The sequence below is a fragment of the Dryobates pubescens genome, chromosome 12, assembly GCF_014839835.1.
Source record: "Dryobates pubescens isolate bDryPub1 chromosome 12, bDryPub1.pri, whole genome shotgun sequence".
NCBI classification, from domain to species: Eukaryota; Metazoa; Chordata; class Aves; order Piciformes; family Picidae; genus Dryobates; species Dryobates pubescens.
The window spans coordinates 31,631,673-31,646,257 of record NC_071623.1 but is presented as its reverse complement, the minus strand read 5'-3'; the positions used below and the strand labels follow the sequence as shown (position 1 = coordinate 31,646,257).

Below are 14,585 nucleotides of genomic sequence, written 5' to 3'. Positions count from 1 at the left end.
CTACTAGACATAGATCTCATCACTCTTCCCAAGATAACGTCTTATGCAGAGTTATTCTGCTGTTTAGTGCTTGAAGTGGAACTAAGGAGTACAAGTGAGAGCAGGATCACTCTTCCCAGAGGCATGTTGCAATTTTGTGGTCAACAGTTATGCTTGGAGTTTCTGTTGGTCACTGCAGGCAGGCCAAGTGCACCAGACTAGGCTTGTGTGGAGTTCTCTCCTTACAAGGCAGCATGGAGCAGCTGATAAGCAGTATTGTTAAGCTGCAGGAGGCAATGGCTGCTGGCTCAACCTACAACTGGATTTTTGCCTCTCAGTCCCTGTGCCTCGGAGTCCAGTCTTGGCTAGCCCTAATGGCCTCTACCACTCATGGTGCCACATCATGGCTTTTTTATACACATTGTTTTCTAGTTTCTGCTGGCTCTGATTTTCCCTTTGTTTCTCTTTGCTTCAAATTGTGCTGTTGAGTCACAGAAACTACCTCTTAGCTGGTAAATTCAAGCATATGTATCTGGCCTATATTTGGGGCCCTTTTACCTCTTACTGTCTGAAGATACTTTAGTATGACCTTTTGAAACTGGCAGTAAGGAGCATTCAGTTTTATTGTTGCCCATGCACAGAGGCCTGTGTCTGCACATACATTATTGTCAGGAATCTTCTTATGTATCACATTTAATAACTGCACAGGAAAGTAGAGAGCCCCTATCTCAGGATTGTTATAAACTCTTAGCAAAAGGTGTGACTCTCAAAGTGTGCATTCTGAACTAATATTTTTCCCAGTATGATTGAATTTTACAGGTGGCTAATATTTCATTCATCCCACACCAGCAGTCCTGAAGTGAAGGGCTTAGCTGGCCAGTCTTTCTCAGTGTCAGGAGTTGGCATTTATTTTCATATGCTGTGTATTAAAAAACAAACAAACCAACCAAATAAAAAACAACCAACCAACCAAAAACCACCAAAAAAGCCAAAAAATAGCTCACATAAGAGTAAGAACCAAGAACAAACAAACCTGATCTAACTTTAAATCCTCAGTGCATGATTCCTTAGCATCAGTCTCATGCATTCTTTTGCTGCAAGATAGAAGTGCAATAAAAATTTAAATGTCTTCCTGCTAAGTAGTAGAATTGAGGTAGTTGTAGAAAGAAAATCCATTCTGCTGAACAGTAGGAATGCTAGGTTTTGCCAGGGCTATGCTTTTTCATCAGCTCACTGGGGGGAGTCTCTTTGTTCAAACAAATAATGTTGAGAGAACTCTGTAGAAGAAACTTGACTTTAAAATGCAGCTCTTCTCTTTTTGGAAGACTTGCTCTATTTGGAAACATTGCTAATGTGCAATTCTAGGTCATGACTTTGGCCTTTCTTCTTGAACAGTGGGTTTGGATCTACTAGCCAAGCATTACTTTCATGATGCTGGATTGATAGTGTCTAACTCCATAATAATTAAAACTCAAACCACTTTGGAATGATGTCTGTGTCTCACTGACCTGAATTTTCTAAATAGTATGTAGCTGGAAGAGGTGATTGTATTCAAAGACCTCTTTGACATATGTTCTACTGCTGAGTAAGGAACTTGCAAAGGTTCTGATGAAAAAAGTTTGTTATCAGATGTGATACAGGGCATATTTTGTTAATACTTTCCTGGTTTGTTTTGTTTGTTTGTTTGGTTCCCCACACACTTCAGTATGGTGAAATTCCCTGCTAAAATTAAGACTTTGAGTGTTAAATTTATATCAAATTTTGTACAACTTTTCTTACTTTAAACCCTTTTATTTCAAGATTAGGATATTAACTTTTGCTTTCCGTTCTGTTCTCTGCTTTTTGTTTTGTTTTGTTTTCTGAGGACTAAAAGAGGGCCCTTAAGCTTTACAACTTATCTCAGAGACTATGTCCAGACCTAATTATACAGGAGTTCCATTCACTCACAACAAATCTGTTCATTATGCATTCATCAGACAGGAGTTGGACTGTAGAACCTGACCTGTTTAAGCAGAGGATGTTCATACACTGATCAGCATGCATGCCATGATGAGAAGTGCTGACATCTATCACGAATCCATCAGATTTCTTTCTTGCTCTTTATTCAGCGCAACATTCAGAGGTTCAGAGCTGCAACCAGAAGCATTTTCTGATGGCTGCTTTATGCTCTTTCAAGAAAGCAAGACTTTCTGTTATTTTTCCCTTTGGCTTAAAGATGACCAGCCTGATTTGTGGACAGTAGAACAAGTTCCTAAGAAGTGTTTTTAAAAACCTTGTTGCATCAGATCTACATACAGGATCACAGAGGTCTTTTCCAACCAAAACAATTCTTTTATTCAGTGATTGGAAGAGATCTCCAATATCATCAAGTCCAACCATAAACCTAATTCTACCAAGTGATCACTAAACCATGTTCCTCAGCCCCACATTTATACATCTTTGAAATGCTTCTATGAATCATGTCTTCTTGCTGTCTACAACTACCTGAAGGGAGGTTGCAGCCAGGAGGGGGTTGGTCTCTTCTCCCAGGCAACCAGCATCAGAACACGAGGACACAGTCTCAAACTGTGCCAGAGGAAGTTTAGGCTCAAGGTGTGGAGAAAGTTCTTCACAGAGAGAGTTGTTGGCCATTGGAATGTGCTGCCCAGGGAGGTGGTGGAGTCACCATCCCTGGAGGTGTTCAAGGGGGGATTGGATGTGGCACTTGGTGCCATGGTTTAGTAGTCATGAGGTTTTGGGTGACAGGTTGGACGTGATGATCTGTGAAGCCTTTTCCAACCTTATTGACTATGATTCTATGATTCTCTTCCCTGGGCACCCTGTTACAGAGATTCACAACCCTTTCAGTGAATATTTTTTTCCTAATATCCAATTTAAACTTCCTCTGGTGCAACATGAGACCATTTGCTCTTGTCTTATCACTTTCTACTGAGAATAGACTAAGCTCCACCTTGTTACAACCTCCTTTCAGGTAGTTGTAGAGCAATAGTGTCTCCCCTGATCCTCTCTTTCTCCAGGCCAAACATCCTCAATTCCCTCAGCTGCTCCTGGTAAGGCTTGTACATATGAAGTATATTATGTATCTCAAAGCATGATCTCTAGAACTGAGACTTGATACCATACTTATAAATACTTTGGGTGTTTTACAGTAGAGGTAAGTCTCTGGACTTTTCAGGAACCTGTGCCACAGTGACTGGCTACTATTACTTTCAGCTGCAGTGCTCACTGGTGTTTTCAGTCTCTCTGTGCCAAAAGCTGGTGTGTCTAGCAGTGTGATTCTCTATCTTTTCCAAGATTTTTGCAATAATCACATAAATCTGGGTTTGAAAATACTTTAGTAAAGTGCCCATGCCTGGTGAAAACAATGGCAAATGTAAGATGAAATTGAAATTTGTGAAGGTCTTGAGAAGATGGTTTTTAAAACAAATGTCTTTTTAAAGAGGCTTATAAATAGATTCTCAGCATGACAGGGTTGAGCCAGCCTCAGGTGGAGGGCAGGAGTCAGCTGGCAGAAGGAAGCTTTAATATAGGCTCAAAGAACTGTTATGTGATCCTAAGAGGAAATGTGGGAATGTAGTACTTCTTTGAGAACATTGAGGTAAGAAGAGGTTCAGAGGTGCAAACAGAGGTATTCTGATGGCTTATTTATACTGTTTCAAGAAAGCAAGACTTATTGTTTGTTTGTTTTTGTGAACAGGGGAGCGAGTTCCCAGTCACTGCCTTCTCTGTGGTTTTGTTTCCTTGTTGCATTAATTCTGCATATGAAATATGTGTTATGTAGGTATAAATATTTGTAGTGCATGTAGTAATGTATAGAAAAACGAGCCAGTTTCCCAGAATGTATTATATGCCAGTTGCAGGTGGATTCTGCATTTCAGTAGTATCTGAAGACAAGAGCTGACATACTCCATGCATCATTTTTACCTTTCTGAGAATTGCAGGGCTAGGCCACCTGCAATTGGGCTACTAGGGATAAGATGGATCTCTGTGCATATGCAGAAAATTAACCTTACACTGAAAACTGCTAAGCATCCTTTTGGATATGATTTCTCTGTTACCTAATTTGCTACTTCCCTGTCTTCCCCTCACTGCAGATAAGTCTATTTAATTTAAAAGTTAGTCCTCTCTATAATGCAATTAAGTTTCAGGTGAATGCCCAGACTCCAAAGGTAAGCCAGCATTTTTTCTTCTTTAATTATGTATACTTATTTTCACTTTAGTACTTGCTTTTAGAATAGGTCCAAACATTAATTTCAGATTTTTTCACTTTGTACTGTTAACACATGCATAATTATTTACTTTTAACTAGATTTCCTAGAGCAGGAACAGAATATTAGTCAATTTTCTTCTCATTGAGATCATATGAAAAACTTTCTTACATATAAAATCGTATTCAACTGGTTTCTTTCCTTGATTTATATTTTATTTCTCTTTGAAAAACATAATTCTTTCTGTATTCTTTCAAAATTAGAGGACACAGTTCTCAACTTATGTTTTGACTGGACAATTGAGATCTCAAGAACACTGAGATACTTGAACGTGTCCAGAGAAGGGCAACAAGGTTGATGAGAGGTCTGGAGCACAAGCCTATGACGAGAGGCTGAGGAAGTTGGGGTTGTTTATCCTGGAAAGGAGGAGGCTCAGGGGAGACCTTCTTGCTCTCTACAACTACCTGAAAGGAGGTTGTAGCCAGGTGGGGTTGGTCTCTTCTCCCAGGCAAGCAGCACCAGAACTAGGGGACACAGTCTCAAGCTGCACCAGGGGAGGTTTAGGCTTGAGGTGAGGAGAAAGTTCTTCACAGAAAGAGTTGTTGGAATGTGCTGCCCAGGGAGGTGGAGGAGTCACTGTTACTGGAGGTGTTCAAAGAATGATTGGATGTGGCACTTGGAGCCATGGTTTAGTTGTCAGGAGGTGTTAGGTTATTAGGTAATAGGTTGGAGTTGATGATCTCTGAGGTCTGTCCCAACCTTGTTGATTCTGTGATTCCATGACTGGGATTAAAGTAACAAGGTGGGAATTATAAGAATACAGTTATCTTTATTTTTCCAAACACCCTGCCCCAAAATTGTGTACAAAACTGGTTGAATTTTATGAACAGGTTCTGTTCAGTCACAAATTCTACCAGGATGCTTATGGGCAACTTCAGTACAATTTAGACAATTCAGAAAATGGAAAAGGCTAAGCCACAAAATAGCTTTACCCACTTACAAAATCAGAGGCAAGCCAGGACCCCAGGGAAAGCCAATGAGTCAGATTTACTCATGAGGACGGAGTAGGAATTTGGAGGCGGTCCCTGGATCTCCCCTGGCACAGCAGCCTCCAGAACGGCAACCTTTATAATCCAGTCTGTGACTCACGCGGCACAAATCCAAAGGAAGAGGGAGCCGCCAAAGTTAAAGTGTCCTTAGACACAGCTCCCACGAGGCAAATCTCCTGGAGCAGCACTGTCTGAGCAGTCCAAGAGAAGCTGCACTGTCTGAGCAGCGCAGGAGAGGCTGCACTGCTGGTGTGCTGCCAGCCAACAGCCGCAGCGTTACGGCAGGCAGGGTCTCCCCCGCACGGGCAGGGAGCAGGACCCCAGGGTAGGCAGGTCCAGGGAGACGCCAGGTCCGGTGCTCCCGGCTAATGTCTCCACAAATCTAGTGAGTCCCAGCACGAATCCCAGGAAGCCGAGTCCCCAGCGAGTCCGAGACCGCTTTGCGGTCACTGTTTAAGATTGCCCTAGCCAATAGTCCAGTGCCAATGTATCCGGGGCACAAGGGACTATGCTGTCAGCTGTGTCATTTCAACAGCGCATGAAGTAAAACATATTTCATAGAAGTTGGGGTGGGAGTTTCTCACTTTGGTTTGTCTTTTACTTACAGCAGCATTTTCTTCTTGAATTCAACTGAAGTTTTTAAAAATTACTTTTTCCAGTTTAGAATCAAGACATGTGAGAGAAGAATGTGTTGTAACTAGTCGGGAGAAGTGTATTTTAAAAGGATTTTTTTTTTTCCCTCCTCCATTTGCTAAATAGGATGTGTTAGATACAGGTTACAATAAGGAGAATATTTGAGGAATACTTATCACTGAACTTTGAAATTGCTGGGATCAGCTAAGTATTTTAGAGCACTGAAAAAGCCTGTTAAGTGTAGCAAGGTGCAGTATATGTGAAAAATTGAGATGATGTTACAGAGAAGGAAGAACTCGATGACATCTACTCACAGGTAAAGATTAATTATATTTATCTGGGCTTGACACATGTACCAAGCAATAGCATAATGGGATTTGAAATGGCTGATACATTAAAATAGGCAAAGCAGCGTGCTAGACCTTTTAACATTAGTATGACATTAGCACAGTATCTTGCAAGAGCACAGAGTCTTCACCATTTGTCAGCTTCTACAAACATAAGGAATAGTAAATGATGAAGCCTCTTGAATTTAAACAAAGTCTCTGATATCAAAATATTTACTGTCCTGAATGATCTGTTTCCATCAACCTGTGCCTGTCTGCCCTAAGGACTTTGGGAATAACCAAACTGTTAGGTTTGCTTTGACAAAAGGCATTGATTTTAAGTGGTATATACCTTTTAGAGGGGCAAGGCCAGCAGCCAGTAAATGCCATTTCTGTAAAAATAGGAAAGTAATTAAATACTTAATGATGAATATAGTTTCCAAAGTTAACATTTTCCTGCTGAGCTGTGCTGTACAGCTTTCTGTTGCCAAAGGCTTTGTCATGAATAGTGTTTATGTACAGAGTCTTCATGGGGTTGTAAATGTATGGGGTTTATGCTGTACTTTATTCTTTCTGGTTTGAAATTCTGCATTTTTATTTCTTTTGATTTATTATTATTATCTCCGTGGTCTCAGAATTCATAAGCAGTTTCTTTGCAACACAGGGTGGTTTTTTTGGTTGGTTGTGGGTTTTTTGTTTGGTTGGTTTAACATAACTAATTTTGTGTTGGAAATTAATTTCTAGGTTAATAAAAAAGTGTGATGTGGATTTTCATTGGAGTAATAAAAATTTGGGGTTTTTTGTTGGAATTGTGAACTTTGAACCTTGTGCATGATAAAGTTGCCCAATGTGTGCAATATGTAGGAAACAGCTGAATTATTTCACAGATAAAATCAGTATTCATTGCACTTCAGTGATTTGTCTGTGTTTTGTTTCTCTAATGAAATTTTGGTTAATTTCCTCTTTGTTCTCTGCCTCCTCCCACATTAGTTCCATTGTCTTGACTTGCATCATTTTCTAGCAGCTGGCTTCTTCTTAGTCTGTAGTTTGGGCCTTTACATCAAACAGCAAATTAATTACAGGAAAAGAAATCCCAATAGTACTTCAGTGCTTAGAGGCTTTCACAGTTCTCAAGAAGTGAATGTTGCTGATTTCTTGTCATAGGTGGGAAGTAGAACATGGAAAAGGGGGCAGTGCATAGTGGGTTAGTTATCTCTAGGAGTAAGTATTGATCAGTTACCTGTACCTTGAGATCCTTGTCTCATATGCTGTAAATTAGGAAACAATAGCAATTAAGACAAAAATAGTAGTGATGTTTTTTTAAGAGATATACAGCATTAATGCATCTCAAGTGCAGAAGCATTCTCGGGACTTTATTGGAAGGCCTGCTTGCTCCTGAGATGTTAGTTCCTTTTCCCTATACCACATTTTAAACACATAACCAAAAATGGCAGCGTAATTTTTTTGTCCTGTCATTATTGATTAGCTTGATTTCTCTTTTCAGAAAGCAAACTATAAGGGTGCCTTTTAAAATCAAGTAGCACATACAGAAAACTCACGAGTGCGTTGTCCAGAAGGTGCCCTCAGAAACACATTTAAAGTGCAAGCAGTCAGTGGTTTAGATTCTCAACGTACTTTTTGACTATCAGCAAGTAATTTGGTCTTCTGTCAAGTTGCTGCACTGTGTGAAGTTCCTTTGTTTCTTAATGACCACGAGTAATGGCCAGAACAGTAGCACTTACTTTGTGTTTTGCTCCACTTCTATTGTCCTTAAAAAACCCCACACAGACACATAAAAAAATTGAGCAGCAAAATGCAGCAAAAACTGGGAAGAAACAGGCAAAGCAAGTGGAGGTGGGGATGTGGTATAAACATAAAGGAGACATGCTTTACTTCTGGTGAAATACTGTATTGAAATGATGGGCTACTTTAGTCTAATTTATTCTCTATCCCCTGTTGTGTATTTCCCCTGGTTTTATGTTTCTGCCTTGAACAAATAGGTACAATTTCTTTGGCTATCTTTACAAGATACATATCATCTCTGACTTTCTGATGGGTTTTGCTGTCTTTAACTGAGCTCCCTCATGTAGTCTACCTTTTTGATAGTGTGCAGATCACAAAAGAAAGTAATACCTTGCCGAGCTCTTAAGAGAACGCTGAATTTGGTTAGCTACAGTATCTGCTTTGTAGCAATATCTTTCCTCATTTCCCGTCCTATATTGTTAGCACAGTTTAAGAGCTCAGTCCAGCACTGTTCCAAGGTCATTTTCAATGTCCTGCTGTGATTCTGATTCTTTTATATTTTGTCCTTGGTTTTGAACAATGCAGTATTTAGCTGATTAGCTCTTGAACAGGAAATGTAATTTGCAACTTTTCAGTTTGTTTACAAAATGGAAACCACTGTGCAAGATTCTCCTAAATCTATATGGAGCCCTTTTGTTCTCTATAATGTCTTTGTTTTTCTGAAGCATAAAAATGCACAAAAATAACTGAAAATCTGAATTTGTAGCTGTCACCGTTGACTGTATGCTCTGAGCCCTCCAGGCAGCCCAGGCTGTGTGAGACAGCAGATGGTGGTTGCACATGCAGGGTACCCATGCAGGAAGCACCGCTTGCCTTCTTTCAGCATCCTTGCCCTTTGTCTGCCCCCAGACCTCCAGTTTATTGACATAACTTGAGGAACTCCTTGTAAAAATGTTACAATGTGAACCATTTTTTTTTTTTAATAGAAACCCTCTTAAATTTGGGCATCTTGATCACCATGCATGTTTCCAGGTATAGCACCTTCTATGGTTAGTAGATGTTGTGTTCAATCTCTGAAAATGTCTGAGATGAATCAACTCTCATAGGCTTTGAAATGTTTGTTTAAACTTGTAATAGTGACAATATATAAAACAAGAGAACTGAGTCCTGAAAGAGCTGTGGCTCAAACTTTTATTTTTGACAGCTGAGATTTGCTTCATAGATTCCACTTAAGCAAAGCTTTTTCTTGTTAAAAATCCCCTTTTTCCCCCCTTTCCCTTTTTTAATGGACTGTGACCTAAGTCTGGATAAACCTGTTCTTTCTCTTAAAGTGAAGTCTATTCTGTAGGATAGATAATTAGGATGGCAGCACTGTGAAGCCTTAGTGCTATGGAAAACCAAACTGAAATATGACAGCATTTACACAAATGCAATGGGACCTGAACTGGTGGGCACACAGCACTCAAACTTGCTTTATCTCAGCCTGAAATGTGTCTTCGTGGCACTGTATTGTGTTTGGAAATGGAGCTCTCCTTGCAGGGTTGCTGAGTTGACACTTATTCTTAGATCCACAAGTTGTCACATCCCTTAAGTCCCTGTTTTCAGTGTCAGATACTGAATGTACCACAAAGTATTGTGATTTCTCTCTGTAATCCAGCCTGCTGCTTGAACTAGAATGCTTTTGTGGTTCGGTTTATTTCTGGAAGTGAGGAACCTAGATTCAAGACATCTTTTTTAATAGCTACTGTTATAACACTGCAAAAAAAAATAATGACGGTATATAGATAAGATAAAAAGTTAAAAAAAGGAATGAAAGAATGGTCAAAGTGCATTCAGCTGTCTTTATTGTTTGAAGTGTTTTGATAAAACAGGAGATGTCTGTCTGTGGGTATGTGAATGGTAGCATTCATTTCTTTCAAGTGTTTGAAAACCAATGCATTTCTGCTGTTGAAGTGACCTTTGTAGGGTTCACAGTGACTCTGAAATTTGCATTGTGGTTAACTGAGTTTCTGTTTCTCTGATTAAGGGGTGGCAATAAGAAATATTTAAGCATGACATGATAGCACAGAGGTTACAATTCATTCACCGCTTCATACTGCATAGATGTTTTGCTCTCTGAGTTTTATGGCCAAACAAACCGGTTTAAAAAGCATGGAAGTTCTGAGAGACACTTTAGTAATGAAATGACTAATTTATGTATTTCTGTGGAATTTAAAACTTTTATGAAGGAAATACACTGTAATGTATTTTGCTGCTTCAATCAAGCCCTATGAGGAGAGGCTAGGGTTGCTTAGCCTGGAGAAGAGGAGGCTCTGAGACGTTATTCCTGTCTACAACTCCCTGAAGGGAGGTTGTAGCCAGGTGGGGGTTGGTCTCTTGTCCCATCCAACCAGCACCAGAACAAGAGGACACAGTCTCAAGCTGTGCCAGGGAAGGTTTAGGCTGGATGGTAGGAAGAAGTTCTTCACAGAACGAATGATTTGCCATTGGAATGTGTTGCCCAGGGAGGTGGTAGAGTCAACATCACTGGAGGTCTTTAAGAGCAGACTGGATGAGGTACTTGGTGCCATGGTTTAGGTGATTAGATGGTGTTGGGTGATAGGTTGGACTTGATGATCTCAAAGGTCTTTTCCAACCTGGTTTATTCTATTCTATTCTATTCTATCCTATCCTATCCTATCCTATCCTATCCTATCCTATCCTATCCTATCCTATTCTGTTCTGTTCTGGTTTTAGCACATGATTTCACAGATCCTTAATATTTTTTAAATACAGGTAATGAATTTGGGCACCCAGAATGGCTTGACTTCCCCAGAAGAGGGAACAATGAGAGCTACCACTATGCCAGAAGACAGTTTAATCTGACTGAGGATAATCTGCTTCGCTATAGATTTCTAAATGCGTTTGATAGAGATATGAATAAATTGGAGGAAAGGTTTGGCTGGCTTGCATCTCCCCCGGTAAGCTGTATATACTGAGTGATAAGTTTTCAGTCACCAGTTTGGTACACATTCAGAATAACAACAATACCAAATTTGCATATGGAACTTTTAAACAGCACTTTATTGTGCACTGTGTAATGCCCTGTCGTATATGTCAAGTTGTCAAAACATGTCAGTGAAATATCTTCCGCTGATAATAGAAATCTGAGGCAGTCTCCAAGCTCTTTTCTTATTGTTAATGCTATTTTTGTTTAGTAACTGCAAATTGGATAAAGCAGACTATAAAGTTGTCTGTAATCCAATCCGAGGATTGCTTTGGAGCAGAACAAATTCATGTAAATAATGAACCTGTTACTGAGAAACTTTCAGTATGGTATGGTGTGAATTTCAGTCTCCTGATCTTCAAGTTGTCACTTTTGTATTTGCCTTTTCTTTACAAAGAAAAAAAATAAATTGAAAATTACACTCTACTTTTTACCAAAGCAACTCAATTGTTATCATTTATCAAGGTTTAATTGTGTCATAGTAGTTGTAATTCACAAATTGCTTTGGGTTGGAAGGGACCCTCAGAGGTCATCTTGTCCAACTTCCCCCCGGTGAGAAGGGACACCTCTCACAAGATCAGCCTACCCAGGGACACATTGAGTCTGATCTTGAGTGTCTGCAGGGACAGTGCCTCAACCAGATCCCTGGACAGCATGTTCCAGTATTTTAACACTCTCATTGTAAAGAACTTCTTCCTTATGTCCAACTTAAATCTGCCCTGATCCTGTTTAAAACCATTGCCCCTTGTCCTTTCATTACAAGCCCTTCTAAACAGGCCTTCCCCAGCCTTCCTGTAGGTCCCCTTCAAATATTGAAACATAGATATAAGATCTCCCCAGAGCCTTCTCTTCTCCAGGCTGAATAGTCCCTGTTGTTCATAGGAGAGGTGCTTCAGCCCTCTGACCATCTTGTGGCCCTCCCCTGGACTTCTATTTGCTTTAATGGATGTCTAGTTATTAATGGCTTAAACAGATAGAATAAAGGTGATACATGCACAAGTTTTAATATGGCTTATCAAAGCTATTTCTCACACAGACTTAAAAAAATCCCAAACAAAAAGCATATATAGTATTTCATTCTCTAAATTACTAATTGTAGACATGATGCAGATCCCTATATCAAATAGGTTGAAGATTTGATTTAAGGAACCCATTTTTTCCTAAAATGAATTTAAGAATGTTTGAGAAGGAATTTTTTAAGTGTCCTATACCTAGCATATTTATACCTCCTTAATTTCACATTGCCTTACAAAAAGTAAGGTACAGTTAAGTAATCAAAAAAACTATATGACATTATATAGGTAAACAATTTCAAATTGCATGTTAGTGACCTTACCTATGTTGCTTGAATCTTTGACTGTATTACTTAAAAGGAGGTGTAGAAAACAGTGGCACTTTTTGGGGGTGGGTTGGTTGGTTGGTTTGGGGGAAGAAGAGGTTGGGGATTTTCTTTCCTTTTGTGTTCTGTTGTTGTTTGGGGCTTTGTTTTGCTTTGTTTGCTATTTTGCAGTATTGTATTCTTTTCTTTCCTAGGCCTATGTGAGTGAAAAGCATGAATCCAATAAGGTCATAGCATTTGAGAGAGCAGGTCTCATTTTTATATTCAACTTCCATCCGTACCAAAGTTACGTGGACTACAGAGTGGGTATTGAAACTCCAGGGAAATATCCTTTTGTTGTTTCTGATTTCCCATACAAATGCAAATTGTAGTTAGAAGGTAAGAAACCACTTACTTGTCTTCAGTATAATCTTGCTTTAATTTTTGATGTACAACAACAACAAAAGAATTTAGAAATTTGCCTTCTTCATGAGAAAAGCTCTTGCAGAAACCAACAGCAAAACACTCAAAGACTACATAGTAAAAGTTGCCTTGTAATGCCTTGGGGTTTGGAATTATGTTGAGTCACGAAAAAGCAAGCAACTCCTGCTTCTTAAATGAACTACAGAATATGGCCACAGCAAGCTGAGGCTGTGTGCACAGCCACACAGGAAAATGCAGCAGCTTGAGCCTTCATCAAGAGTGTTGCACAGTTTCTGTTTCATAACTGGGAGGACTGAGAACATGCTTTTAGCTCAGCTGAGCAGTAAACCACTGCTCTCGAGTAATTGGCTGCTTTTGCATTTGGGAATGAATTCTTAGCATTGAGAGAGATTCAAAAAAATGTAAGTCTGACTGGGTAGAGGAATTCAGTTTTACCAAATTCAGCTTGTCCTTTGACAAGCATGGTCTGGTGAATCTTCCTGTGTCAGTTAAAGTACTGCATTTCCAGTTTTGGCCTACTCTTTACTTACCATCAAGTGCAGGAAACAAGCTAATTCAGTTGCTTCAATTCAATGTATTACTCTAGCTTCTGAGCACTGCTGAATTGACCTGTAGGGTCTCAGGAACTTGTGCAAATCCAGTCCACACGTTGTTGTTCAATTTCTGCCTTTCTTTGTCAAAGATGCTAGAGGTTCAATTATCAGAAATGCTTAATAATATTTTTTTTTCCCTAAATCTCACTCTCAATAAATTTATATCACTTATTTTCTCTACCTTCCATAGCACATCTTCATCAGGCTTGTATTTAATTACAATGATATATGACTCTGGTTTCCTAACTTCATTTTCTGATTTGCACTAAATGAATTGAATACCTAGACATTGTGTTTTCTGGGTGTATAAACATCCTGCACTCATTGCTACAAAAGTTCCACTCCTTGTAAGATGATATTGAGCTCTGCTCAGGCTTCTGAAACTATTTAGGCTTTCTTTATTTATGGAAATACATTTATGACCATGTCTGCTAGTTAATATAAGCATAGTTTTTGGTTTTATCTGTGCTCTAAAGTTTTGAGTCATTTCAGAAGCATTTAATGTATCTATTTTATACCAGCAGAACCTCCGTTAGGCATTTTCTGTTTGTATTGAACCCTGGATATATTGTTCCTATTTCAGCTGAGACTACTCAGTAGTAGCTCTTGTGAAGCAAATTGCAAAATCTGCTTTTTGCTGGTTTTACTTTGCAAATCAAGGTCCAGATGGGTTTCAGTAAGCTGATCTTTTGCTGGTTTGCCACAGGCACTGGAACAGCTTTCTGCTGTATCATGATCAGAAACAGTCATTGTTTGTTTTTTTTTCACATAAGGAAAACTTAATTGGGAACTGTTTGTTATTCACTTAGTAGTTGGTGATCAGGAATTCTTTATATCCTTTGTTTCGTTTGCTTCACCAAAAGTCATACTGAAACTTAACAGCTCAAGTGTGTTCAAAACAAGTATGAGAACCAAGGCATACAGATGCTTTTGTCTTTGCAGTTTGTGTCAATTTTTGGCAGCCATCCTTGCCTAGGTGTGTGCAGTATAAGTTTATTTATGATAGCATAGCTCATAAAATGCCTTTGATAAATTCTAATGATCCATATTAGCTTTCATTCACTAAAGTTTTTGTTGCTAATGGAACTACCAGCTGCCAGCAGTGTATTTGCTTTTGTTACTGTGCTTTTTCTGACTAACCCCTCATGCCCCAAGCAAGCAGTAGATTCATGTATTAATCTACACCAGATTTGAGACTGTCGCTGATAAATGCACTAACTGCAAGTGATCGAGCTGACAGTAATATCTGACAGTCAGAGGCACAAGTCTTTGCAATAGTGCTAATGTATGGCAGAAATGGCAATGC

The 14,585-nt window shown here is 39.3% G+C and overlaps 1 protein-coding gene across 2 annotated transcripts in view; it reads left to right on the top strand.

Moving 5' to 3' along the window:
- The window catches only part of GBE1 (1,4-alpha-glucan branching enzyme 1), a 136,301-nt gene that overhangs the window by 104,080 nt on the left and 17,636 nt on the right, over positions 1-14,585 (top strand). Inside the window, exons 13-14 of one of the 2 annotated variants that reach the window (XM_054166110.1) lie at positions 10,714-10,898; positions 12,458-12,598. In XM_054166110.1, coding sequence (XP_054022085.1) covers positions 10,714-10,898; positions 12,458-12,598 — 326 coding nt within the window. Of the gene's footprint in view, positions 1-10,713; positions 10,899-12,457; positions 12,637-14,585 lie in introns of those variants that run through there. The other variant, XM_054166109.1, reaches the window with a different exon arrangement.